This window comes from Aedes albopictus, chromosome 1 (assembly GCF_035046485.1).
Source record: "Aedes albopictus strain Foshan chromosome 1, AalbF5, whole genome shotgun sequence".
Lineage (NCBI taxonomy): Eukaryota > Metazoa > Arthropoda > Insecta > Diptera > Culicidae > Aedes > Aedes albopictus.
This window is the reverse complement of record NC_085136.1, coordinates 264,952,039-264,975,182: the sequence shown is the minus strand read 5'-3', so window position 1 is coordinate 264,975,182 and position 23,144 is coordinate 264,952,039. Positions and strand designations below refer to the sequence as shown.

The 23,144-nt window shown below is 39.1% G+C and overlaps 1 protein-coding gene across 3 annotated transcripts in view; it reads left to right on the top strand.

The window, feature by feature from the left end:
* LOC109425486 (protein doublesex-like) overlaps positions 1-21,547 on the top strand; it is a 41,395-nt gene extending 19,848 nt beyond the window's left edge. For 2 of the 3 annotated variants that reach the window (XM_062846731.1, XM_062846730.1), the window contains 2 exons: positions 3,391-5,482; positions 20,063-21,547. In XM_062846731.1, the coding sequence (XP_062702715.1) occupies positions 20,611-21,225 (615 nt within the window). In that variant the 5' untranslated portion in view covers positions 3,391-5,482; positions 20,063-20,610 and the 3' untranslated portion in view covers positions 21,226-21,547. The remainder of the gene's footprint in view (positions 1-3,390; positions 5,483-20,062) is intronic. The other variant, XM_029859897.2, reaches the window with a different exon arrangement.
* The last annotated feature ends 1,597 nt before the right edge of the window (positions 21,548-23,144 follow it).

Genomic DNA, 23,144 nt, shown 5'->3' with positions numbered 1-23,144 from the left:
TGGGGTCCCAGGAGCGTTACAGGGGATCACAGGCTTCTCGAAGGGTTTCAGGGGCGTTCCATGGGTGTTTCAAAGGTGTTGCAGGGGTTTTCGAAAAGTTCCAGGGGTTTTCAAGGGGTTTCAGGGATGTTCTAGGGACCTTAGGGGTTCCGGAGGTTTCTGGGGCTTTCCAGGGAGTTTCAAGAAGTTTCTGGGGCGTTCATGGGATGTGCCAGGGGAGTTCCAAGGGCATTCCAGGGCGTATACTCATGGAACCCAGAAACGCCTTAAAACCCCTCTTAAAACCCTTCCTAACAACCTTGAAACTTGAAAATGTAACCGAAATCTGTAACAGATAACTTAACCCTTTGAAGCTGGAATTTTTTCAAGCGGTATTATGGAGTTTTTTCTACGTATTTCTGTAGTTTTGGTGCTGAATAGCATGAAAAAGCTAGAATATTCTGCAGAATATTTTTTTTTTGTATCTGCATTAACGAGATTTTTAGCCCTAGGCTAGTTCATCTCGGGATCCACGATTTACTTCCCTTCCGAAGGAAGAACTCATATTTTGCGAGTTTGTCGGGAGTGGGATCTGCAGAATATTTTTTCCGGACATCCTAGGTCATCCAAAGTGTTCTTGAGTTTAGATCCAAAAGTCTACTGTGTAACGGTAGACTTCTTTTATTATACAAAGCTACGATATGTAATCTATCATGCCCAGTAATTCTTCTGAAAGTTCAATAGACAGTATCAGATTCGTCCGGATATCCTAGGTCATACAAACTGTTCTTGAGTTTAGATCTTAAAGTCTACAGGTGTAACGGTAACTTCTTTCATTATAAAAAGCTTCCATTTGTAATCTATCATGCCCAATAATTCTTCTGAAAGTTCAATAAACAGTATCAGATCAGTCGGGTTATCCTAGATCATCCAAACTGTTCTTGAGTTCAGATCCTGTAGTCTACGGGTGTAACGGTAACTTCTTTCATTATACAAAGCTACGATTTGTAATCTATCATGCCCAGTAAGTCTTCTGAAAATTCAATTGAGAGCATAAGATCAGTCGGGTTATCCTAGGTCATCCAAACTGTTCTTGAGTTTAGATTTCAAAGTCTACGGGTGTAACGGTAACTTCTTTCATTATAAAAAGCTTCCATTTGTAATCTATCATGTCCAGTAAGTCTTTTGAAAGTTCAATAGACAGTATCAGATCAGTCGGGATATCCTAGGTCATATAAACTGTTCTTGAGTTCAGATCCGAAAGTCTACAGGTGTAACGGTAACTTCTTTCATTATAAAAAGTTTCCATTTGTAATCTATCATGTCCAGTAAGTCTTCTGAAAGTTCAATAGACAGTATCAGATCAGTCGGGATATCCTAGGTCATACAAACTGTTCTTGAGTTCAGATCCAAAAGTCTACGGGTGTAACAGTAACTTCTTTCATTATAAAAAGCTTGCATTTGTAATCTATCATGTCCAGTAAGTCTTCTGAAAATTCAATTGAGAGTATAAGATCAGTCGGGTTATCCTAGGTCATCCAAACTGTTCTTGAGTTCAGATCCTAAAGTCTACGGGTGTAACGGTAACTTCTTTCGTTATACAAAGCTAAGATTTGTAATCTATCATGTCCAGTAAGTTTTATGAAAATTCAATTGAGAGTATAAGGTCAGTCGTGCTATCCTAGGTCATCCAAACTGTTCTTGAGTTCAGATCCGAAAGTCTACGGGTGTAACGGTAACTTTTTTCATTATAAAAAGTTTCCATTTGTAATCTATCATGCCCAGTAAGTCTTCTGAAAGTTCAATAGACAGTATCAGATCAGTCTACGGGTGTAACGGTAACTTCTTTCATTATATAAAGCTTCCATTTCTAATCTATCATGTCCAGTAAATCTTTTGAAAGTTGAATAGACAGTATCAGATCAGTCGGGATATCCTAGATCATACAAACTGTTCTTTAGTTCAGATCCTTAAGTCTACGGGTGTAACGGTAACTTCTTTCATTATACAAAGCTCCGATTTGTAATCTATCATGCCTAGTAAGTGTTCTGAAAGTTCAATGGACATCATAAGATCAGCTGGGGCCATTCAAACTTTTCTGCTGCCTAATATCCAACTGTGGACCAGAAGCTATGGTCTCCGGAGTAGTGTTGTTGATTCAGAATATCTCGAAACTATTTTGGAATGATTAATGATATGTCAGGGGGATTTCAGATTACAGTTCATTGTGAGAATAACTACTATTACTGTCAAGAGCTTAACTTCAGGATAGTTTGAATGATTCTCAATGTCCCAATAATATAGAATAGACATCAGGTTGGTACGCGATTAATCATAAAACTTTACTCAGTATGTCAGATATAGCTGATGTTATGAGTGTAGACCTAAAGTTCTGAACTCCAATGTAGTTTGGCTGACCTGGAGTATTCCCATAGTATATCTAAATAACTTTTGAGATTTCAAGAACTTCACTGATCCCAGCCGATTATGTAATACATGTAAACACATGGAGTTATTTTTGTAGATTTGAAGGACAGTTTGGACAACCCTGAACATCCCAAAGAGTTATAATAAGCTAGTAGACTTCAGATTGCATCAACCGCGGTTGATTATGCAGCGTTACTCAGTATAACAGATATGGCTAATGTTACGAGTGTAGATCTGAAGTTCTAAACTCCAAGGTAGTTTGGCTGACCTGGAATATCCCTATAGTGACTCTAAATGACATTTGAGATTTCAAGAGTTTCACGGATCCCAGCAGATTATGCAATACTATTATTTATGGCGAAAACACATAAAGTTATTCTTGTAGATTTGAAGGACTTCATTTTAGAACAGTTTGGACGACCGCGAATATCTCAAAGGGTTATAATAAGCTAGTAGACTTCAGATTGTTCCAGTAGCCGCGGACGATTATGAAGCGTTATTCAGTATAACAGATATGGCTATTGTTACGAGTGTAGACCTGAAGTTCTGAACTCCAAGGTAGTTTGGCTGATCCGGAATATCCATATAGTGTCTTCGAATTGTGGATGTCAAGAGCTTCACGGATCCCAGTAGGTTATGTAATGCAATTTTTTGTGGCGAAAATACATAAAATTATTCTTGTAGATTTGAAGGACTTCACTATAGGACAGTTTGGAACACCTAGAATATCCCAAAATATAAAACAGCTTTTGATATTCTTGACAAAGGCTAAATGAATACATATGAACGTCCCCCACACCCAAGTTCAGCTTTCAGAACAACTGGTATGTCAAGACCTCCGATACAAATGTTCTGTTTTCTCTTCCGTTTAATAAATTGAACAGTTCTTACTGAATATCGTCCTGTTCAACAGTCCTTGTGCAATTTGGCAGTGAATTTACAATGCAATGTGTATCAAGTGAACTTTTCTCTTTTACTCTCTAGTTTTGGACACCGCATGGAAGCTACCAGCTAGCTCGCCGCGTATGTAAATGGCATCAAAAACAAAAATAATGAACGAGGGGAGCAGAACATGTGTTAGGTACCTACTGCCCTGTACGGCCGAGCGAGCGCGTGTTGGTGAACGAGAATGAACCGGAACCACCACCGGCGGAGCCGGATCGGAGCAGCGAGAGAATCGAAATGAACCGAACGCCTCTCTCACAGCATCGCATCATCGCATACACGCGGAAGCTAGCAGCTCCAACTACTTTTTGCAACGTCGTCGTCGTGGTCGTCTTCGTCGTATGGGAGGTATTATACCTAGAGTGTAGATGCGGATATTTTGCTGTGATGCTTTTTTCTTGTTGCTGTTGTTGTTTCTGGCGCGAGCACGAGGAGGTTCGGGGAGCAGCTACACTACATCAGCGCGCAGTCCTCGCCGTGTTGTGGTGTGCAACTCTTTGGGTACAAACCGTTCAGGCGTTCAGGCAGGCCAGGCGTTCGGCGGCGCGCAGTGTGTTCGTCGTTGTCGTCATCGATGCACTTGGTTGTTGCAGTCCGGTCCGCGTTGTAGCACAAACTGGCAGTTAGTTTATTCGCGACGGCATCCGAGCGTGGATCGTGGTGCGCTGGAATCCTCTTTCCCTTCCGGGTGATAGACGAGAGTTCAGTTCGGTTGTAGTTTTGTGGGGCAGTAATCAGAGAAGTGTAGCTCCTCGACAGCAGCGGCGGAAGAATACATCAACGAGATTATAACTTTGTGTCAAACGTGTGCGCGGTTCGGTTGGTTTGTTTGGAACACTGCGCGGAGAAGTGTGTAGGCGATCGCTTGATCGCGATTCGATCATCTGCGTAATCTGTAGCGTGCGCGCTCGGCGCTGGACTCTCGCAGGACTGGGTGCTGCTGGTAGAAAGATCTAATCTGCGCTGCAGTTTTTGCGACGGCACGTGCCTGCACTTGAGAAAATAGTTTTCCTCCGCGGGTTGCAGCAAGTGAGCAACGGGGAGTGAGTGAGGCGACGGCGCTGCAACTTTGTCGAGCTCAGACGACGAAGCCCCGAGTTGTACTTCCGTACTTCTATTTCTGGCACGGACCGTAGCGGTTGTTGGCGGTGTCGTGCGTCGTCGTGTGCTTCACAGTCAGTAGTGTGGCAGATATTATGAACCAGTAGTTGACAGTATCGTGTAAGTTCGATCGTATATCTCATCACCGTCGTCGTCGTCCGTATTTTTAATCGGAGAAAAGTAGCTGACGAAGATTGCTGGTGGTTCAAAAATCCAAATAGCAAAGTGTGATCCTCATAATCGAAGAAACGCGTGTGTTGTTTGAATTCTCCCGATAAAGAGCAAGAGAGCGACACGAGAGTGTGCGGTCTTCTGATCCAAGCCGCTACGGCTGGCAAACGCGATAGCAGCAGGTCCATCGTCGTCAGTCTCTCGGGCAAGGTTTGATTATATTTTGTTGTCGTTTTGAATAAAAAAGAGGCACACATTTTTCGGATTCGCTTGCCTCCGCTGCTTCGCGCGCCGGCGTTTTATTTCTGTTTGCACGCGGATTTTTTGAAATCTCGTTTTCGAATTCCGCTGCCACGATAGATAGGGCAGCAGCAGTGAGACGTGTCATCAAAGCGCAGAAAAGGGAGAAAGCGCAACGAAGAGCGCACCTAGCCTAGAGCAGTGAACAATACTGATAAAATTTAGAAAAATAATAAAAAAAACGCCAATCGAAGGCATACCGCCGTCTACCAGTTGTGCGTGAAAGTGCATACCGTCGGCTCGACAGTGTCTGTCTAGAACCCGTCAAACCGCAGTCAAACGAAACAGTTAAAAAAAAGTTCACCTGAACACTAGTACACGCACTTGTTGTATCAATTTGTACGGGCGGTGGCGTATGTGAAAAATAAAGAAAAGTTACTCCTACATGTGATTTACGAGTGTTGCGGTATCTGTTGATAGCAGCGGCTTGGAACCGGTCCACATTGTCACTGTGCTTAAATAAGAAGAGACCACAGCAGCAGTGTGTTGTGTAACTGTTATCTGAGGAGAAACTCGAAGAAGCTACATCGTAAGCAGCAGTCGTCCAGATTTGATCAAGGTACCACCTACCTACCTACCTACCTTCTATCAATTGCATGGAAACAAGCAAACTACATCGCGGAAGGAATTGGTCTTGTTTTCGTTTGTGATAAGAATACACGTGCTTTGAACAATAAAAAAAGTATAAGAATAATGTGAAAAAATTCCACGAGTTCGGGTGGGAATCGATCCGACGACTCGCAGTTCGCTATAGATCGGCGCTTCTACCGTTGAAGCTATCGAGATCTGCGCTGTCCGATCAAGTGTTTTGATACAATTGATCGCGTAGTGATCATTATTGGCATCGCAATTTATCGATGTAGCGAGAGTATGTGCACTTGGGTTAAAACCGATTTGAAATCGGTTTGCGGCGACGTAATCAAAATTCATTTTGACCGGCGGCGTTAACTAGCTGGTCCAAAGTTTTTTTTTTTAAATGTCAATCGTGTTGTAAAAAATGTTCTGGACGTGACACTTTGCTTTATTCTCGAATTTCCATCAATCCAACTTACTTCAGATCAAAGCTAGAGTGCATGTACTTGATCATTTTTGGTTGAAGGTTGTTTCTGGCCGTTTATTTATGTTTTCGTTTTCTCAGGAATGTGGTACTTTGTGACTCCCCTAGGTGAAAACGAGCAATGAAACTCTGTCAAAGAAACTTAGTCGATGAGTACCGAGTTAAGACTACTCAAATAATACCAGGGTGTATGGTACCAGAAACAAAGCTGGAAAACCTGGAAACTTTGGAGATGGGATCTTCTCCAAACCTTTTCCCTTTTTATTAAAATTTTTGAGAACTTTTTGAGATTTTTTCCATGGGTTCTGGTAGATCTTAAAACATTTTTTGGCCATCTCAATGTCGGGTTTTCTAGATTTTAAGAATCATTCTCAAAACAATTCCAGATAGTTTTTGAGAGAATCCCTTGAGAAAATTTCTGATTGCATTTGTAGCGGAATTTCTGAAAAAAGTCAATGAAGACGTTCTATATAAAAAACTAAAGTCATTTTCACAAACCTACAGATATTATTTCTGAAAAAAAATAAAAAATGAGCTTTTGTAAAAACACTTTTGAAACAATGGAGGATTAGAAAATTATGAATACCATAAACGAATCCCTTTTATTTGGATGAATTGCTGGACACAATCGTAATATTTTTGTATAAACTTTAAAAATATTGGAAAAAAATCTTGCTTTCTTGCTGAAACTGTCAGTAAGGAATATCTATATAAATAAAAATGGAACGATGTTTGTATGTCACGAATAGGCTCGGGAACGGGTCAACGGATCTACACCATTCATACAGTGTTTCATTTGTGCAGGGCTCCGACGTGTTCGTACGAAAAAATAATTGGAAAACCGGGAACGCAACGGAAACTAGAAAGTTTGAAATTCCATTTTAAGGGGCATTTTTCTACAGAGCCGTATGTCAAAAAACACAGTAGGCAGGAAGAACGACGTTTGCCGGGACAGCTATATAAATAATTTCTAACAAATATCGACATTTTTTCAAGATGTTTGCCAACAGTTTTGCGTGCTAAACCCATAAAATTGACATAAAAGTTTTCATCATAGGAACTGTACCATAAAATCTTTCGGTAGTTACTTCGGTTTGTACGGAAGTCTAACCAGAAAATTTTCTTTTTTTTTCTACAGGAGTTTTTACGAACGAAATTCTATCAATTCTTTTACTTTCTCTATGTTTCTAATTAAGAATAGTTTTAGTATATAGCGAGTGGCCAAAATGTTTGGTATAGGCAAATTTAGCAACCCTCACTAAGTTCAACAAGCTCTAACTTTTCAAAGAATTCATCGAAAATTCTCAAATTTTTAGTGTTTGTCAACCTACTGAATGTGCGTTATTGGAACAAGTTTGAGTTCGATTGTTTGATCTTTCGTGAAGCTAAAACCGTTCTTGTAAAACAATATTTTTAGACAACCAATATTTAGTGACCGTTTTGTCGATTTTGAGCTGAGCATATAAAAAAATCTTCAGATTTCAAGCTTTCAGGAATTTTTTTAAAATTATTTTACTGATGATTAGAAAAATTACTGTAAATCGGAGAAAATTGGGTCAATTTTGAAACTCTCTACATTATGTAAAGAGTGTATCCGCGCAATAATCGGGACACAGTGGTATGGCTGTAGCCCTGTAGTTAATCGGTTAAATTGGCCAAATAATAGCCTGAGAACTCTTTGGTGTATGTTTATTATTTGTGATAAATTTCATAAAAATCGATGCATTACTTTTAACTGTGGATGAAAAACAAACAGACGTGGTTTTAAGGCTCAAGCATCCGTCATCATTTTTCGGAAAATATAAAAACAGTTTTCTCGCTGCAAATCAAAACAAGGATCATGAAAATATATTCACTGCATTATATTCCTCATGTGGAGTACAGTGAATATATTTTCATAGCAAAAACTTTTGTTTTGAATGGAAAAACTGCTTTCAAACGTTTGATGATGAAGATGATTTCAATGACGAAAAGTTCAACGTTAAACATTTTGTACAATCATTACCAATTTTTATTCGCATGATAGATGATTCTTTTACGCCACAGTTCAAAGTTCTGTGATGATAATTATGGAATATCGTTAGCAGTTATGATGCTTATAGATACACTTTCTTGCATAATTTGGTCAACTTTGGTCATTTGGTTAGAAAGCTACTGGTGTTGATAGGGGTGAGTGCTAGTGAAAATTTTTCGTGTTTTTCATGTGCGATGTTTGCCTGTTCATAACTTTCGAATTTCTTTGTCAATTTCCATGAAATTTTCACAGAAGGTAGTTAATTATGTGTATATTATGCCTGAAAATGTTGATGACTATTTGCTGCCTGAGGGGCTAAAATCACACTCATTCCCAATATACGTTTCGACTTTAAAATTGTTGATAGTGCATCGATTTTTTTTTGAATTTTTTCCCATGCAACAGTTGCAGATTGGGAGGTTTGTGTTCAAAATTTCAGCCATTTCCTTTGCCAAATTCAAAAGTTACAGCGCTGGCAAGCTGTACAAAATTCAATGGCTCACATTCTACTCTTTCATTGCTACAACAAAAAGCACTGCACCGATTCACATGAAATTATGTAGATGAAATGAACACATCTTAGGATGTTATTCGGCCAAGTTTGAGCAAATTTAATCTGTATATTGCAGAGTTACAGCTGTATTTCTGTGTTCCGATTATTGCGGATACAGGCTTTATGGGGTGAAAAATTGATAAAAAAATTTTAACCTCATTTACATGAAAGTGTTTTTTTTTTCACTTACATTCCTTTGCTTCTTATCTACTCAACTGTCATATGTCCGAAACCAGTGAATCTAATTTATTGAAATTTTGAGCATTTATTTACAATACATTGATTTTGTGAGAGAAAAAAAAGTTGCCTATCCCAAACATTTTGGCCATCCCCTGTATGATATGATAATCTGCCCAGTCAATTGAAAAATCAAGCAAATTGAATGATTTTTGGTCATATTTGGAATTGTATTCAAGCTCAAGTTTTTTGTACCTGGCATTATTTTCAAAAACGTGAAAAAATCTGGAAAAATCAGGGAATTTTGTATTTTCAGTATTCTAGTAGATACCCTGGCTTTTACATCCTTCGTGACTTTCATAGCGGAGCTAGCTGCGTAAAAGAACGTAATTTAAAATTATCAAAATGTTTCTTCTGAATGATAATTCTTTTTTTTTCTTTTTGTTTTTATGACATACTAATACAAAAAAAAACCTTGACAATTTTTTATTCATGAAAAGTTTGGATAACAAGAAAATGTTCGAACCTAATCTATTTAATTCTATTCTAGTGCTTGCACAGCCAGTATTGAATAGCATCCTGGAAATATCAAGGTTTCTTCTGATATAACAAGAAAATGTTTGAACCTATGGAAGTTTATTCATTTTCATCGTTTTCATCGAAATTCGTATTGTTAAGTGTGGCCTTCGAAAGTTGTGTTTTTTGATCTGCCAAAAATAAAGGTCCACCAATTGAAAAATTTATTAAAATGTGATGGTGGAATAGTTTGGAACCGCTAAAAAATTGACGAAATCCCTAACGAGATTCAATTGAAATTTTAAAATAAAAATAGACATCTGAGTTGAATGTGCGATCTTATTGTTTTAACACTCGTACTCATTCGCAAAACTGATCGATGGAATCATAGTAATTGTGCAATATCTCTCGTGTTATCAAAGTATACGTAATCCAAGGTAAAACTGATAATAGTTTTCATCTTTTTCCAACGGTTGTTACTTACAAGCAAAAGTTGGACGCTTATTATGTTTAATAGTATTGGTCTCCAGTTAGCCTAGTGGTTAAGGCTATGGATCGCGGCGGGTTTGATTGCTGTTCCAGTCGGGAAAAGTTTCTCGGCGTTCTGGGCATATTGTATCATTGTACTTGCCTCACAAGTCACAATATACATATTCATGCAATGGAAGGCAAAAAAAGCTATTCAATTAGGAACTGTGGAAATGCATAAAAAACACCAAGTTGAAGCGAAGCAGGCCAAGTTCCAGTGGGAACGTAGAACCATTGAGAAAAAGAAGAAGAAGTAGGGTAAATTGCTGTTGCCCGAGCTGTTCGGGCTCTAAAGAAGTTGAGCATCAACATTAATTTATATTCCCGATCAGCCTAGATGGCCGTGTACTGGCGAGTAGCGGTAGCAGTTCCCTCAACTGGCTAAGAATATCACTTGATCCGGTGTTAAAATTCCATCAAACAAGCGACCCCCTAATTCATGGTGTCAAGCGTACCGTGCCTAGGAATGGATGGTTAAGGGGGTCTAATAAAAACTTAACAGTGAACGGAGCCTGTGGAGTACCAGGGCACTCTCCGCGGTATTTTGCCCTTACTGTGTTAAGCGGAGCAATGACGCAGTAGACCTTATTTGTCTCCGGGATAATCGGCTACTTTTCTTACGTCTCAATTCCGAGGCGTAAATATATATTTTTTTTATGACAGGAATTAAGTTCGTACAGGTAAACCTTCATCACGCAAAAGGTGCTTCTGCTGTGTTGAGTCGAAGGTTCAAAAAAGAAGGACTGGAAGTGGCACTTATTCAAGAGCCGGTCCAATAAACGAAAGATTCTTGGAGTTCTGATACAAAATAGTAAACTATTTTATGATGAGCAACAAGATTCTTCCAGAACCGCTGTCTTAGTACGCAAAACGTTGAAATGCTATCCTATTACTGAGTTTATCAGAAAGGACATTGTTGCGGTCATGATAGAGGTACCAACCACTACGAGTAAAACTAAGATCGCTGTGGCTTCAGTTTACTTTCCTGGTGATGTTCCTGAGGTACCTCCTCCTGAGATCGCATCATTTGTTCAATTCTGTAAAGAAAACAACAAATCGTTCATCATTGGCTGTGACGCCATACAATGGGAGAAACTATTGATTAAACCCAAAAGCCAGAATCATTTTCTCAAAGGATACATTAAAGTGTGATCAATTCGTTTAACAGCAGTTGTCCCACTACACAATTGTCTTCTACTAGAGACGCGCCATGGTGGAACTTTAAACTGGATCGCCTTAGCAAATTTTCTCGTAAATTGTGCAATAGAGCGAAACAAACGGGAGATTGGACTCAGTACAGGAAAGCCCTGACTGAATAAAACAACGAAACACGAAAATCTAAAAAAAAATCTTGGATGCTGACATGTGAAATCATAAACAGCACTCCTGTAGTTGCAAGACTACAGAAAACGCTTGCAAAAGATCATTCAAATGAATTGCGAAACCTGAAGCTTTTACCAAAACTCCTCGTGAAACTTTGGATTTAATGATGGAAACCCATTTTCCAGGTTCTAAGTGTGGATTCCAATTATACTATATCTCTAGAATGTGAAGGGAGGATGTCCTAGTATAAACTCTTCGGAATCAACTAGAACAATAAACACCGCCTCAGATTTAGCTGATGAAATCTTCACGAATGCCAGAGTAGAAAATGCAATTAGATCTTTTCAACCTTTTAAATCTGCAGGAGTTGATGGAATATTTCCAGCACTGATTCAAAATGGAGAAGCGGTGTTGGTTCCATCATTAATTGAGATGTTCTAGGCTAGTTTAAGATTGAATTACGTTCCATCAAAATGGAGATTTGTAAAAGTTATCTTTATACCAAATAAGGGTAAGCGAGACAGGACGCATACGAAAGCGTGCAGGCCAATTAATCTTTCTCCAGTTTTGTTGAAGACTATGGAAAAGGTTTGGAAGGATTTTATCAATTCTTCTTACATAAAATAGCATCCCCTATCTGACTTCCAGTTTGCTTATCAATCTGGTAAGTCAACGGTTACGGCACTTCATTCGCCATTAACAAAGGTGGTAAAAACATTTTCAGCAAAAGAAATAGCTCTATGCGCCTTTTTAGACATAGAAGGAGCATTCGATAATGCCTCCTATTCATCTATGAAGCGTGCCATGGAGAATAAAAACTTCGACCAATGTATCATACCTACATTGCATTTATACTGTGCTTGCAAAAAAAAAAGAAATCACCTCTAAGCTGGGAAGTTCTTCTATAACAGTAAGGGCAACGAAAGGTTTCCCTCAAGGAGGAGTCCTCTCACCACTAATGTGGTCCTTAGTTGTAGACGATCTTCTAAGAAGTTTGAAGGAAAAAGGTTTCGAAGTTGTGGGCTTTGCAGACGATATATTCATAATAGTGAGAGGAAAGTATGACGAAACTGTTTCAGAGAGAATGCAAAGGGCCCTAAACTATACACATTCATGGTGTATTAAGGAGGGCCTTAGCATCAACCCGTCAAAAGTCGTAATTGTCCCTTTCACTAGGAGAAGGAAGATCAACCTAAAAGCTTTTCGGCTTGGAGGGATACAAATTCATCCTAGCGATCGCGTTAAATACTTAAGTTTGGTACTGGATGCTAAACTGAACTGGAATGCTCAAATTGAGTCCGTGATCGGTAAGGCAACAAGTGCGTTCTGGTTATGCTCCAAAACTATTGTCAGGAAGTGGAGCTTGAAACCAAAAATGATAATGTGGATTTATACTGCCATAATCCGCCCAAAAGTGACGCATGCTTCGTTTGTCTGGTGGCAAAAAAACAAAAGAAGGTACCTCGCAATCAAAGCTTGCGAAAATTCAACGTCTTGCGTCCATGTCCATTGCTGTTACAGGAGCGATGTGCAGCACTCCATCAAAAGCTTTAGATGCGATTCTCAATCTGATACCTTTGCACGAGTACGTGCAATTAGAAGCAGAAAAGGAATTACTGAGACTTGAACGAGTTGAAAAGTTTATGCCAGGTGATCTTGTAGGTCACACGGTGTTAAAATTTTGATTATTGTCGAACATTCATATATGTGCCTCGGATTTTTCTTCGAAAATGATTAGTATTTGGGCTATACATTCATAATCGGAAAACTAGAAAATATTTCATCGGCGAAAATTTTTTCATACATTTTGTATGGGACGTTTTTTGGGCTAAAATAATAATTATTGATTTTTAGTATGGAAAATAGCTAAAAACTCATCTAACTCAAATTTTCCCCGATAGAATATTTTTAAATTTAGCATTTATAAATTATAGCCGATATTCTAACATTCTACGAAGAAAAATCCGAGGTACATGAAAGTTCGATAATAATCAAAATTTTGACACCGTGGGTCACCTGAGCATTTCACAATACTTCCAAAATAGGCCAGTAATGAAAATGATTAAAAACTGGATGAAACCTGTGGAGAACCATGATGTTCCTTACAAGTTGCACGAAACAACTCGAGCAGATTGGGAAGTCGGAGGTCCCACTGTTCGTCAAGGATCAATCAAATTCTATACAGATGGCTCAAAAGTTAAAAACGGGAGCAGGAATCTACGGCCCTGGAATACAAATTTCAGTGGCGATGGGACACTATCCTACGGTGTTTCAAGCAGAGATTATTGCTATTTTGCGCAAACATCTGCCTTGAGAGAAAATACAGATAATGCAAATATTTGTATTTTCTCAGATAGTCAAGCTGCACTAAAAGCATTGTGTGCTTACAAATGTACTTCAAAGCTTGTCTGGGAATGCATTCTTTCACTGCGCAGGCTGTGCCAAGGGAATTCAGTAAACTTATACTGGGTTCCAGGTCACTGTGGCATTGAAGGGAATGAAATGGCAGACGAGCTTGCTAAAACTGGTTCCAATTTACAGTTTGCTGGCCCAGAACCATTCTGTGGTATATCAAACTGTACAATTAAAATGGACCTGAAATGCTGGATGACACGAATGCCACAATAATGGTAAAGTGTCGTTAATAAATAGTAATAATAATAATAATGAAATGCTGGGCTGAGCAGAGGGTGATATTCAATTGGATGGATGTCAAAAACTGCAATCAGTCAATAGTAGTTTACGCAACAAGGTGCAGAATGAAGATTTTTACAGCACGAGTCGTACATTTATCCAACGAGGCTTGCCGAGTTGGATAATTACGACGAGTGCTGTAAAAATCGAGTTCTGCACCGAGTTGCGTACAACGTTTTTTGTAAGTTCATAAATTACCACTTGAACAAAATTTTTCATCAAACTGCATACTGATGCTCATAGCCATGTTTAAGAAAATCTGATCATAGCAGGTTATACTGTGCAGTGGTCACAATTTTTCAAAACTGCATCCAGAAAGCATCAAGAAGTTGATCAAAACTGAAAACAGTGCTGTAATGGTTCATTACGCAACGCAAATCAGTGCTGTAATGAACCATTACAGCACTGTTAATTTGGTGTGGGAAAGTAGGCCTTTTCCTGTCAGATTTGCGTGAGGTAAAACAGCCTATTACGATGAGGAATTGCAAAAAACGATTTATAAAGCCAAATGCTTATAAAACCAAAAAGCTCTTAGAGCTCAACAAGAGAGCTCTATGTACATACACTGGCCTAGTAACTGGACACTGCCCGAGCAGGTATCACTTGAAAAATATTCAGAATGATATCTGTCGTTTCTGTAATACGGAACGTGAAACCTCGGAACATCTGCTTTGCAGTTGTGGTGCTTTATACATGCGCAGGCAAAAATTTCTAAATAGTAGTTGCCTGCAACCCAGTGAGTTCTGGTCTGCAGAACCTGGTAAGGTCTTGAGGTTTATTAATTCCATTGCACCTGACTGGGAGACGACGCGTCGTGGCAGGAGCTGATTACTTGACATATGTTAATTAGCTAGCTAGATGCGAACATCAAAACGGGACATGCCACAATAGTTCAACTTATTGGACGCAGTGGCTTAATTTCCTCGACAGGGTAAAAACAAAGGAAAAAAAACACGGTCACTCTGCTGACAAATTGAACTGTGCAAAAATCGTGCTGATTTTGTCCATTTGTTTGTGAGCTACATTACTTCAAAACGAATTCAAACTCATTTTTTGTACAGAAAGGAAAAATAAGATTATTTTGGGATAAACATTAAGTGATCACCTGATGTACAGGGGATAGACAAAATGATCGGAAAAGGAAAAAATCACCTTTCAGAAAAAGGTCAACTAGCTCTAACTTTTCGAAAAGTGCATCACATATTTTTACTGTATGTTAGTCAACTAGTTGTCTATCAATGGTCCAAATTTGGGAAAAATCGATCTATTCTACATGAAGTTAGAAATATTCTAGAAAAAGGCATAAATATCGGATAGCCAACTTTGGACTGCTGGTTCTCCGGATTCAATGAATCGAATACTATCAAACTTTAAGCATTTGTAACTCATACAATGAGTGTGAAGAATTAGCCTAAGTTAAAATTCACGAATAAACAAAATACAATGAACATTGAATAACTTTAAATTGTTAACATGGAAGAATATTATAGCGATTAGATTATTTTTTCTAATGAAACACCAAATAGGCCAGAACTTCAAAATCGCTTCAAAATTCAATATGGTAATTTTAGTTCAAATTCCCTCTAATTAACTTGAATACAAATATGTTTTGGAAGGAAGTAACAAAATATCCGCCAAAAAATTGAAAAAAAGTTATGGGATACATGTTAAAAAATGGACGAATTCACTAAAGGATCATGTAATAAATGAAATCGCTCTAACTTTTTACTTATGAACAATTTCGAGTTAAGTCAAACGTTTTCCAAAGCTCATCATATAAGTCATGAACGCTCAAACTATCATAACAATCGTTTCATGGTATCCGAACATATACCAGTTCAAAGTTTGCTATCGAATAATTACACATTTTACTAGAATCTTTCTAACTTCATGTAGAATAGCCCGATCTGTCCCAAATTTGGACCATTGATAGACAACGTATAGTCAGAGCTGCCACATTACCTGTATTCCGTACACGAAAAAAGTTGGCACCCCCTCGTTTATTTTGCTACCTCAAAGTATTTTACTAGGACTGAAAGCTTAAAAAATAGTTCCAAAAATATACTATTTTTTGAGTTAACAAACTTGCTCCATTGCCTTGCGGTTTAAAAATAAACGAGGGGGTGCCAATTTTTTTTTTTCGTATACAACCCTGTATGTGGAAGCTCTGCGTATAGTAGAAATTTGAGAATATTTGATGCACTTTTAGAAAAGTTACAGCTAGTTGACAATTTTTTGATAAGTGAAAATTTTGCTTGTCCCGATAATTGTGTCCATCCCCTGTGAGTAATCGATTGTTTGCTATTCGATCGTCCATCCGTCCATCCCTACCAATGAGCAGTCCTTCATATAACAAAGAGTGATACTAATATTCACGCTAAGACCTACACATAAGTGCATAATTTCCAGACTACACCAAACATGTGTAACAGTAACACATTCACAAAAACAGCTCGTAGACTCTTCTAAATGCGAAATGATATTTTGTTGTTTACCAAGGTCACTAGTAAACCTATCTAGATTGCCGTTCATTTTTTTTTTCGAGATTTACGATTTTGTGGATGCAAGAGCTGATTTTGTGAATGTGCTAGGGTTACACATTTTTGGTGTAGTCTGGAAATTATGCACTTTAGTGCTGATCGGTTTTAGAGTGTTGCTTCTCTCTTCCAACCTGATTTCAAGGATGTGGCAGGTGCTTTTATTGCCAAAGATTGTCTATTAGTTAACGGCTATGCAGTCTTAGGCTTAAAAAACGAGTTTTATTATTCACCCGACCTTTTGAGACGGTGATAGTGTCTTCCTCAAGGGGAAACTGTAACTGATAGATGGTTTTTAACAGATTTGCCTTTACAATTTTTCTGTCTGATTACTTACATAAATATTAACGTTTTGGGTCAAATGTTTTGTCTAATTTTAACTGTCTGGTTTCGTGTCGTTTTTTGGTACATGTTGTAAAGTGGGGTGTATTAAATTAATTTTGTCGTTTAAAAATTCTAACCTTAAAATATCCTACACTTTGGAATTACTTTAACAGTTCAACGGTTTTTTGGTAATGGCGCAAATTTTTCTTTTTTTGCATACCCCGCTATTTGGAACTTTTATTTTGGTAGCTGTATAATGCTCTATCGGAATAATCTAACTTCCGTCTGAATTCTTTTCGTTATTGGTTTTATTTCGTCTGTCCAATTATTTGATTTTGAATGCTTCACCGCATAATTTTTTCTGGATTGTTTTCATGAATTAATGTTAATTTTTGGCAGATTTTTCTACATTAACTACTGAAAGAATATTGTAGAAACATATGATTGGTTTCATTTATTATTATCATTATTGTTATTAGTATTATTATTATTTTCTTCATTATCGAGACTTTCAGCCCTCGGCTGGTTTATCTCGTGATTGGTCTTGGGTTTAATCGCGTGTTCTTCAAAGCAATATGTCGCTGACGACCAACATGTTTAAGAGTTTAGGTTCTTCTGCAAAAAAACTTTTTAAGAATAATTTCAGGCGACATTCACAAACTTTCGATGAAGTTCTGTAATGGCTAGTGGATATTTTGGAAGAATTTGTCATACATTCCGTGAACGGAATCCAAGCCGACGGCTTTCCAAATCGTTCGAATTAATTCTTTGAGGAATGTTAGGGGTTACTCAGAAAATTTCTGAACATGGTTTGGTCAATTTCAGAAGAAATTATTGAGCTGTTTCCAAAAAAAAAACAAATATTTCGGAAATGTTAACCGAAACTAACAAAAAAATCCCCTTGAAATGTGATTGGAAAAGGGAAACAAGACACTAATTATGAATTTAATCTTTTTTAATGGAGAAATCAGGTTGTATCATTTTTGTGTCAGTGAGTAGACACCTTGGTGCATGTTGATTGCTCATCAGAGCAGTTTAAAATCTGGAATCTCCAAACATACCGGATGGATTGGCTATTGGACAGCATACCGGTTACAAAGCTAAAGAAGAGCTTTTGGCCACGTTTGCCTGTGGTTTGTGTCCTTCATTCCCCAGTTCATGTTGATACCTAATTTGGATAGGCACGGTTTCGCATGGTTTAAAGCAATGCATTTCATGCTCGCGAATTGTCCACCATGCGACGTAAAACTTTCTATTGATTCTTAGATGGTTATTCAAATTGACATGTCGTGACGATACGAACTCTATATCAAATAATGCAAAGAAGATATATGAGAATTTTTAAAAAGATACATATAACAAATATATCTTCTATTGGCTGGAGATTCTCACTGGGATTCTCACCCGGATAAAAAAATAAATAAAAAAAAAAACAAATCGTAACAAAACCAAGAACTCTTTTGCAACAGTACCATTTGGTTTCAAAATTTTACCATGGTTTCTATGGTAAAGGTAATGATGAAAACTATTAGGTCTTTGATAACAGATAGATGTTCCATCGTTTCGTCATCTGTACAATAAACTTTTGAAAAACATCCAGAGTTTTCTCAGTAATGTATCAAAAATCTAAATTTTCATTGTTTCATAAATACAAAGTGTTAGACGACTTTGATGAAGTTTATTGCTAATTAGGGTAAGAAATCAAACTTTGAACTAGTCAAATTGTAATCTTAATTTGAACCATTTCAAAATTCATTAAAAAGACGTACTTTTCAGGCAAATATTGTCCCGAAAAAGATGCTAAACAGCTTTCCGTAATATAACCTGATAACATGGACTTTAAAAGCATTGAAAAAAAAAAACGTTTTTGTCATGGAAAACAGGCAATTGAAAAATCACTGTGATTTCACCCATTTCCCCCAACAGAAAGCACATTTTCGGTGCACTCGTACAGCTCATGCATTGTATCACACGCAATATGTGAACACGTCAAATGAAAGCTTATTTATCGTAGAATCGACCAATCGAATAATATTCCGCATAATTTTGTCATAAAATTATCAAATTGAAGTGATTCTTACTTGGAGAATGTTATCTTAAGTTGAACCATTTGTAATCTAAATTTGAACTAGTAAACGGGGGTGAGCTTCTAGTGTTGGCCTGTAGATTGCGCTAGTGGTTGCTTTGTTTACTCTTGGAGGATGAAAAAATCCAAATTTAGTTTCCAAATTCCTAAAGAATTTCGAACATTCTGAGTTGAGATTCCACTGCCTAATGAAAAATAGGTATGAGAATTAGCAGATTCATGTGATTTTTCATTGTTTAGCATGGAATTGGCTATTTTGGGAGTTGCTCGAGCTACTGCCGCCAGTAGTTCAAATTAAGATTAAAATTGGTTCAAATTATGATTACGATGGTTCAAATTAAGATTAAAATCATTGTTGATGAAAAATCAAATATTTCATTAAAATTCGGTGCAAATACAAACTGTTTACCATTTAACAGAAAGCTTATACCCGTGGCTTTCATGTACATACGATTTTGCCGTAGTAAATTATTTCCATGTGGGAGAAAAAATCACTTAAAATTTGCACTGCTTCAGAAAGCCTCAATTTGGTTCAAATTTTGATTACCTACCCTACTAATGTGCGATAATATAGCTGCCTAGAATAGTGACTCCGTTACACCCAATGGCACTCGAGCCTATACACGAATTGGTTAGAGATGTCCAGTAGATTGTCGATACAGCTAGGTAGCAGATAAGATAGATCAATGTCCCATCCATCGCAAGTGATCTCATTTCGGTTAGCTGCCATCGATCAAAGTTGATCGATCGAGTTCACATACATAGTAGTGCTGAAAGCGAATCAAACCCTAACTGTGGTGCCTCAGGCACATTACCAAGTCATACATTTTCGAACTGAGCGATCGTGTGCCAATACGGGGATTTGTGGGACAGCGGCGCTGAACCAAAAAGATTACGTATTCTTCAATCTTCCCTCTTCTTCAATGTCCGCTTCGAAGTTTGTCCTTGGTGGTGGAAACTGATTTGCATGCCGAGTCGCGTGAGCAAAGAGCTGTTGATTGTGCTTTCTTATTCATTTATTCTTCCTTCTTTGATTTTTTTTGCATCTATATCGCCCGCGTACTCGGTCACGATGGGAATTTTTATAAGATTTGTGGTAGCAGGTAGCAGAACCTGTCAGCGACTGATCGGGCATACTGGACATTATATAAGCTTGCATGATAGTCTCTGATCACATGGTTATTGACAAGAAGGTCGGTTTTGATAAACCAACCGTTGCAATTGTAAAAGCCTAATATATCATTCACTCCAGCTAAAAATGTTAGTTTTTTTTTTTAAATTTTGTATTACAATATTAAAGTTAAATCTTTTCTCTTTTCCTCTTTTCCAGACCGACCGCTAAACAGACCTTTCCAAGCCAACGCGTTGAACTTGAGAAATCTCATCCAACGGAACAACCCACCACAAGTGTCGATACCGTTTGCCCTCTGGTCTCCGTTGTTGTTGTTCTTACTATTGAACATGTTTGTTACCCACTCGATGCTTCCTCGTGGACGATTGTTGTTGTTCGGTTGCTACCAGCATGACCAAGCCACTGGCGTTTGAGGAAGTGTGCGTTTCTTCGTTCTAAATCGGTTTTCTGAATTGCGCATCGTCTCCGAAGGGTGTGTCCAGGTGCATTGTCTCCCAACTGACCTGATCCCGACAATATCGAGCACTAAGGTTTTCATAATAACTAGTTGTTGTTCTAGTAGTAGTCGAAAGGAAAGAAGGAGAGTTCTTTTAGAGTGCGATATTCCGTGAGTTTGTGTGACCGGCGATAGAGAAGCCCTGACGCGCGCTTGCAGACGATTGTCAATCGGAAACTGACCTGATTAGAGATTCCATTACAAGAGTACATAGAGCCTAAGCAAAACAAAAAGTTTTTCCACACGGTTGATGGTTTCGGAAGACCGTTGGATGGTAAAGATGTCTGAAGCAGGGTACGACAGCCGAACCGACGCCAGTGGAGCGTCCAGCAGTAGTTTGAACCCCCGAACGCCACCGAACTGTGCCCGCTGCCGCAATCACGGTCTCAAGATCGGCCTGAAGGGACACAAGCGCTACTGTAGGTATCGCCACTGCAGCTGCGAAAAGTGCTGCCTGACGGCGGAGCGGCAGCGGGTCATGGCCCTGCAGACGGCCTTGCGGCGGGCGCAGACCCAGGACGAACAGCGGTTGCTCATCGACGGAGAGGTGGCTGCTGAACCGGTACATAACCTTCAAATACCCAAATTGTCTGACCTAAAAGACATGCTCCATAATTCTCAGCAGCGGTCGTTGATTGACTGCGACTCGTCCACCGGCTCGATGAACTCCACCCAGGGCAGCTCGCTGGTGCCGCTGGCCCAGCACCGAAGATCACCCTGCAGCGCCGCATCGGTACATCCCAGCGAGGCACAGCACAACGTTGCAGGTAAGTGGGGTCTCAATATTGTACAGGGTTGGAACTATACATCGAAGTCAGTTTCTGTGTTCATTTTAGATAAATTTCTTCTGCTGCATCTTTGGTAGCGGCAAATTTGAAAGCATAAAACCGTAAAAAGACAAGTCTTTGCAGAATCCTCTACGGTTCCTTAGCAAAATTCTCTCGGCTTCTTAATAGAATTCTTTGTGAAATCCTCTCAGGATTCTTTGCAGAACCCTCTCTGGATTCTTTGCAAAATCCTCTCAGGATTCTTTGCAGAATCCTCTCTGGATTCTTTGCAGAATCCTCTCAGGATTCTTTGCAGAATCCTCTCTGGATTCTTTGCAGAATCCTCTCTGGATTCTTTGCAGAATCCTCTCAGGAGTCTTGGCACAATCCTCTCAGGATTCTTGGCACAATCCTCTCATGATTCTTTGCAGAATCCTCTCAGGATTCTTTGCAGAATCCTCTCAGGTTTCTATGCAGAATCCTCTCAGGTTTCTATGCAGAATCCTCTCAGGATTCTTTGCAGAATCCTCTCAGGATTCTTTGCAGAATCCTCTCAGGATTCTTTGCAGAATCCTCTCAGGATTCTTTGCAGAATCCTCTCAGGATTCTTTGCAGAATCCTCTCAGGATTCTTTGCAGAATCCTCTCTGGATTCTTTGCAGAATCCTCTCTGGATTCTTTGCAGAATCCTCTCTGGATTCTTTGCAGAATCCTCTCTGGATTCTTTGCAGAATCCTCTCTGGATTCTTTGCAGAATCCTCTCTGGATTCTTTGCAGAATCCTCTCTGGATTCTTTGCAGAATCCTCTCAGGATTCTTTGCAGAATCCTCTCTGGATTCTTTGCAGAATCCTCTCTGGATTCTTTGCAGAATCCTCTCATGATTCTTTGCAGAATCCTCTCAGGTTTCTTTGCAGAATCCTCTCAGGTTTCTATGCAGAATCCTCTCAGGATTCTTTGCAGAATCTTCTCAGGATTCTTTGCAGAATCCTCTCAGGATTGTTTGCAGAATCCTCTCAGGATTGTTTGCAGAATCCTCTCAGGATTCTTGGCAGAATCCTCTCGGGATTCTTGGCAGAATCCTCTCAGGATTCTTGGCAGAAGCCTCTCAGGATTCTTGGCAGAATCCTCTCAGGATTCTTGGCAGAATCCTCTCAGGATTCTTGGCAGAATCCTCTCAGGATTCTTGGCAGAATCCTCTCAGGATTCTTGGCAGAATCCTCTCAGGATTCTTGGCAGAATCCTCTCAGGATTCTTGGCAGAATCCTCTCAGGATTCTTGGCAGAATCCTCTCAGGATTCTTGGCAGAATCCTCTCAGGATTCTTGGCAGAATCCTCTCAGGATTCTTTGCAGAATCCTCTCAGGATTCTTTGCAGAATCCTCTCAGGATTCTTTGCAGAATCCTCTCACGATTCTTTGCAGAATCCTCTCAGGATTCTTTGCAGAATCCTCTCACGATTCTTTGCAGAATCCTCTCACGATTCTTTGCAGAATCCTCTCACGATTCTTTGCAGAATCCTCTCACGATTCTTGGCAGAATCCTCTCAGGATTCTTGGCAGAATCCTCTCAGGATTCTTGGCAGAATCCTCTCAGGATTCTTGGCAGAATCCTCTCAGGATTCTTGGCAGAACCCTCTCAGGATTCTTGGCAGAGTCCTCTCAGGATTCTTGGCAGAATCCTCTCAGGATTCTTTGCAAAATCCTCTCAGGATTCTTGGCAGAGTCCTCTCAGGATTCTTGGCAGAGTCCTCTCAGGATTCTTGGCAGAATCCTCTCAGGATTCTTGGCAGAATCCTCTTAGGATTCTTGGCAGAATCCTCTCAGGATTCTTTGCAGAATCCTCTCAGGATTCTTGGCAGAATCCTCTCAGGATTCTTGGCAGAATCCTCTCAGGATTCTTGGCAGAATCCTCTCAGGATTCTTGGCAGAATCCTCTCAGGATTCTTGGCAGAATCCTCTCAGGATTCTTGGCAGAATCCTCTCAGGATTCTTGGCAGAATCCTCTCAGGATTCTTGGCA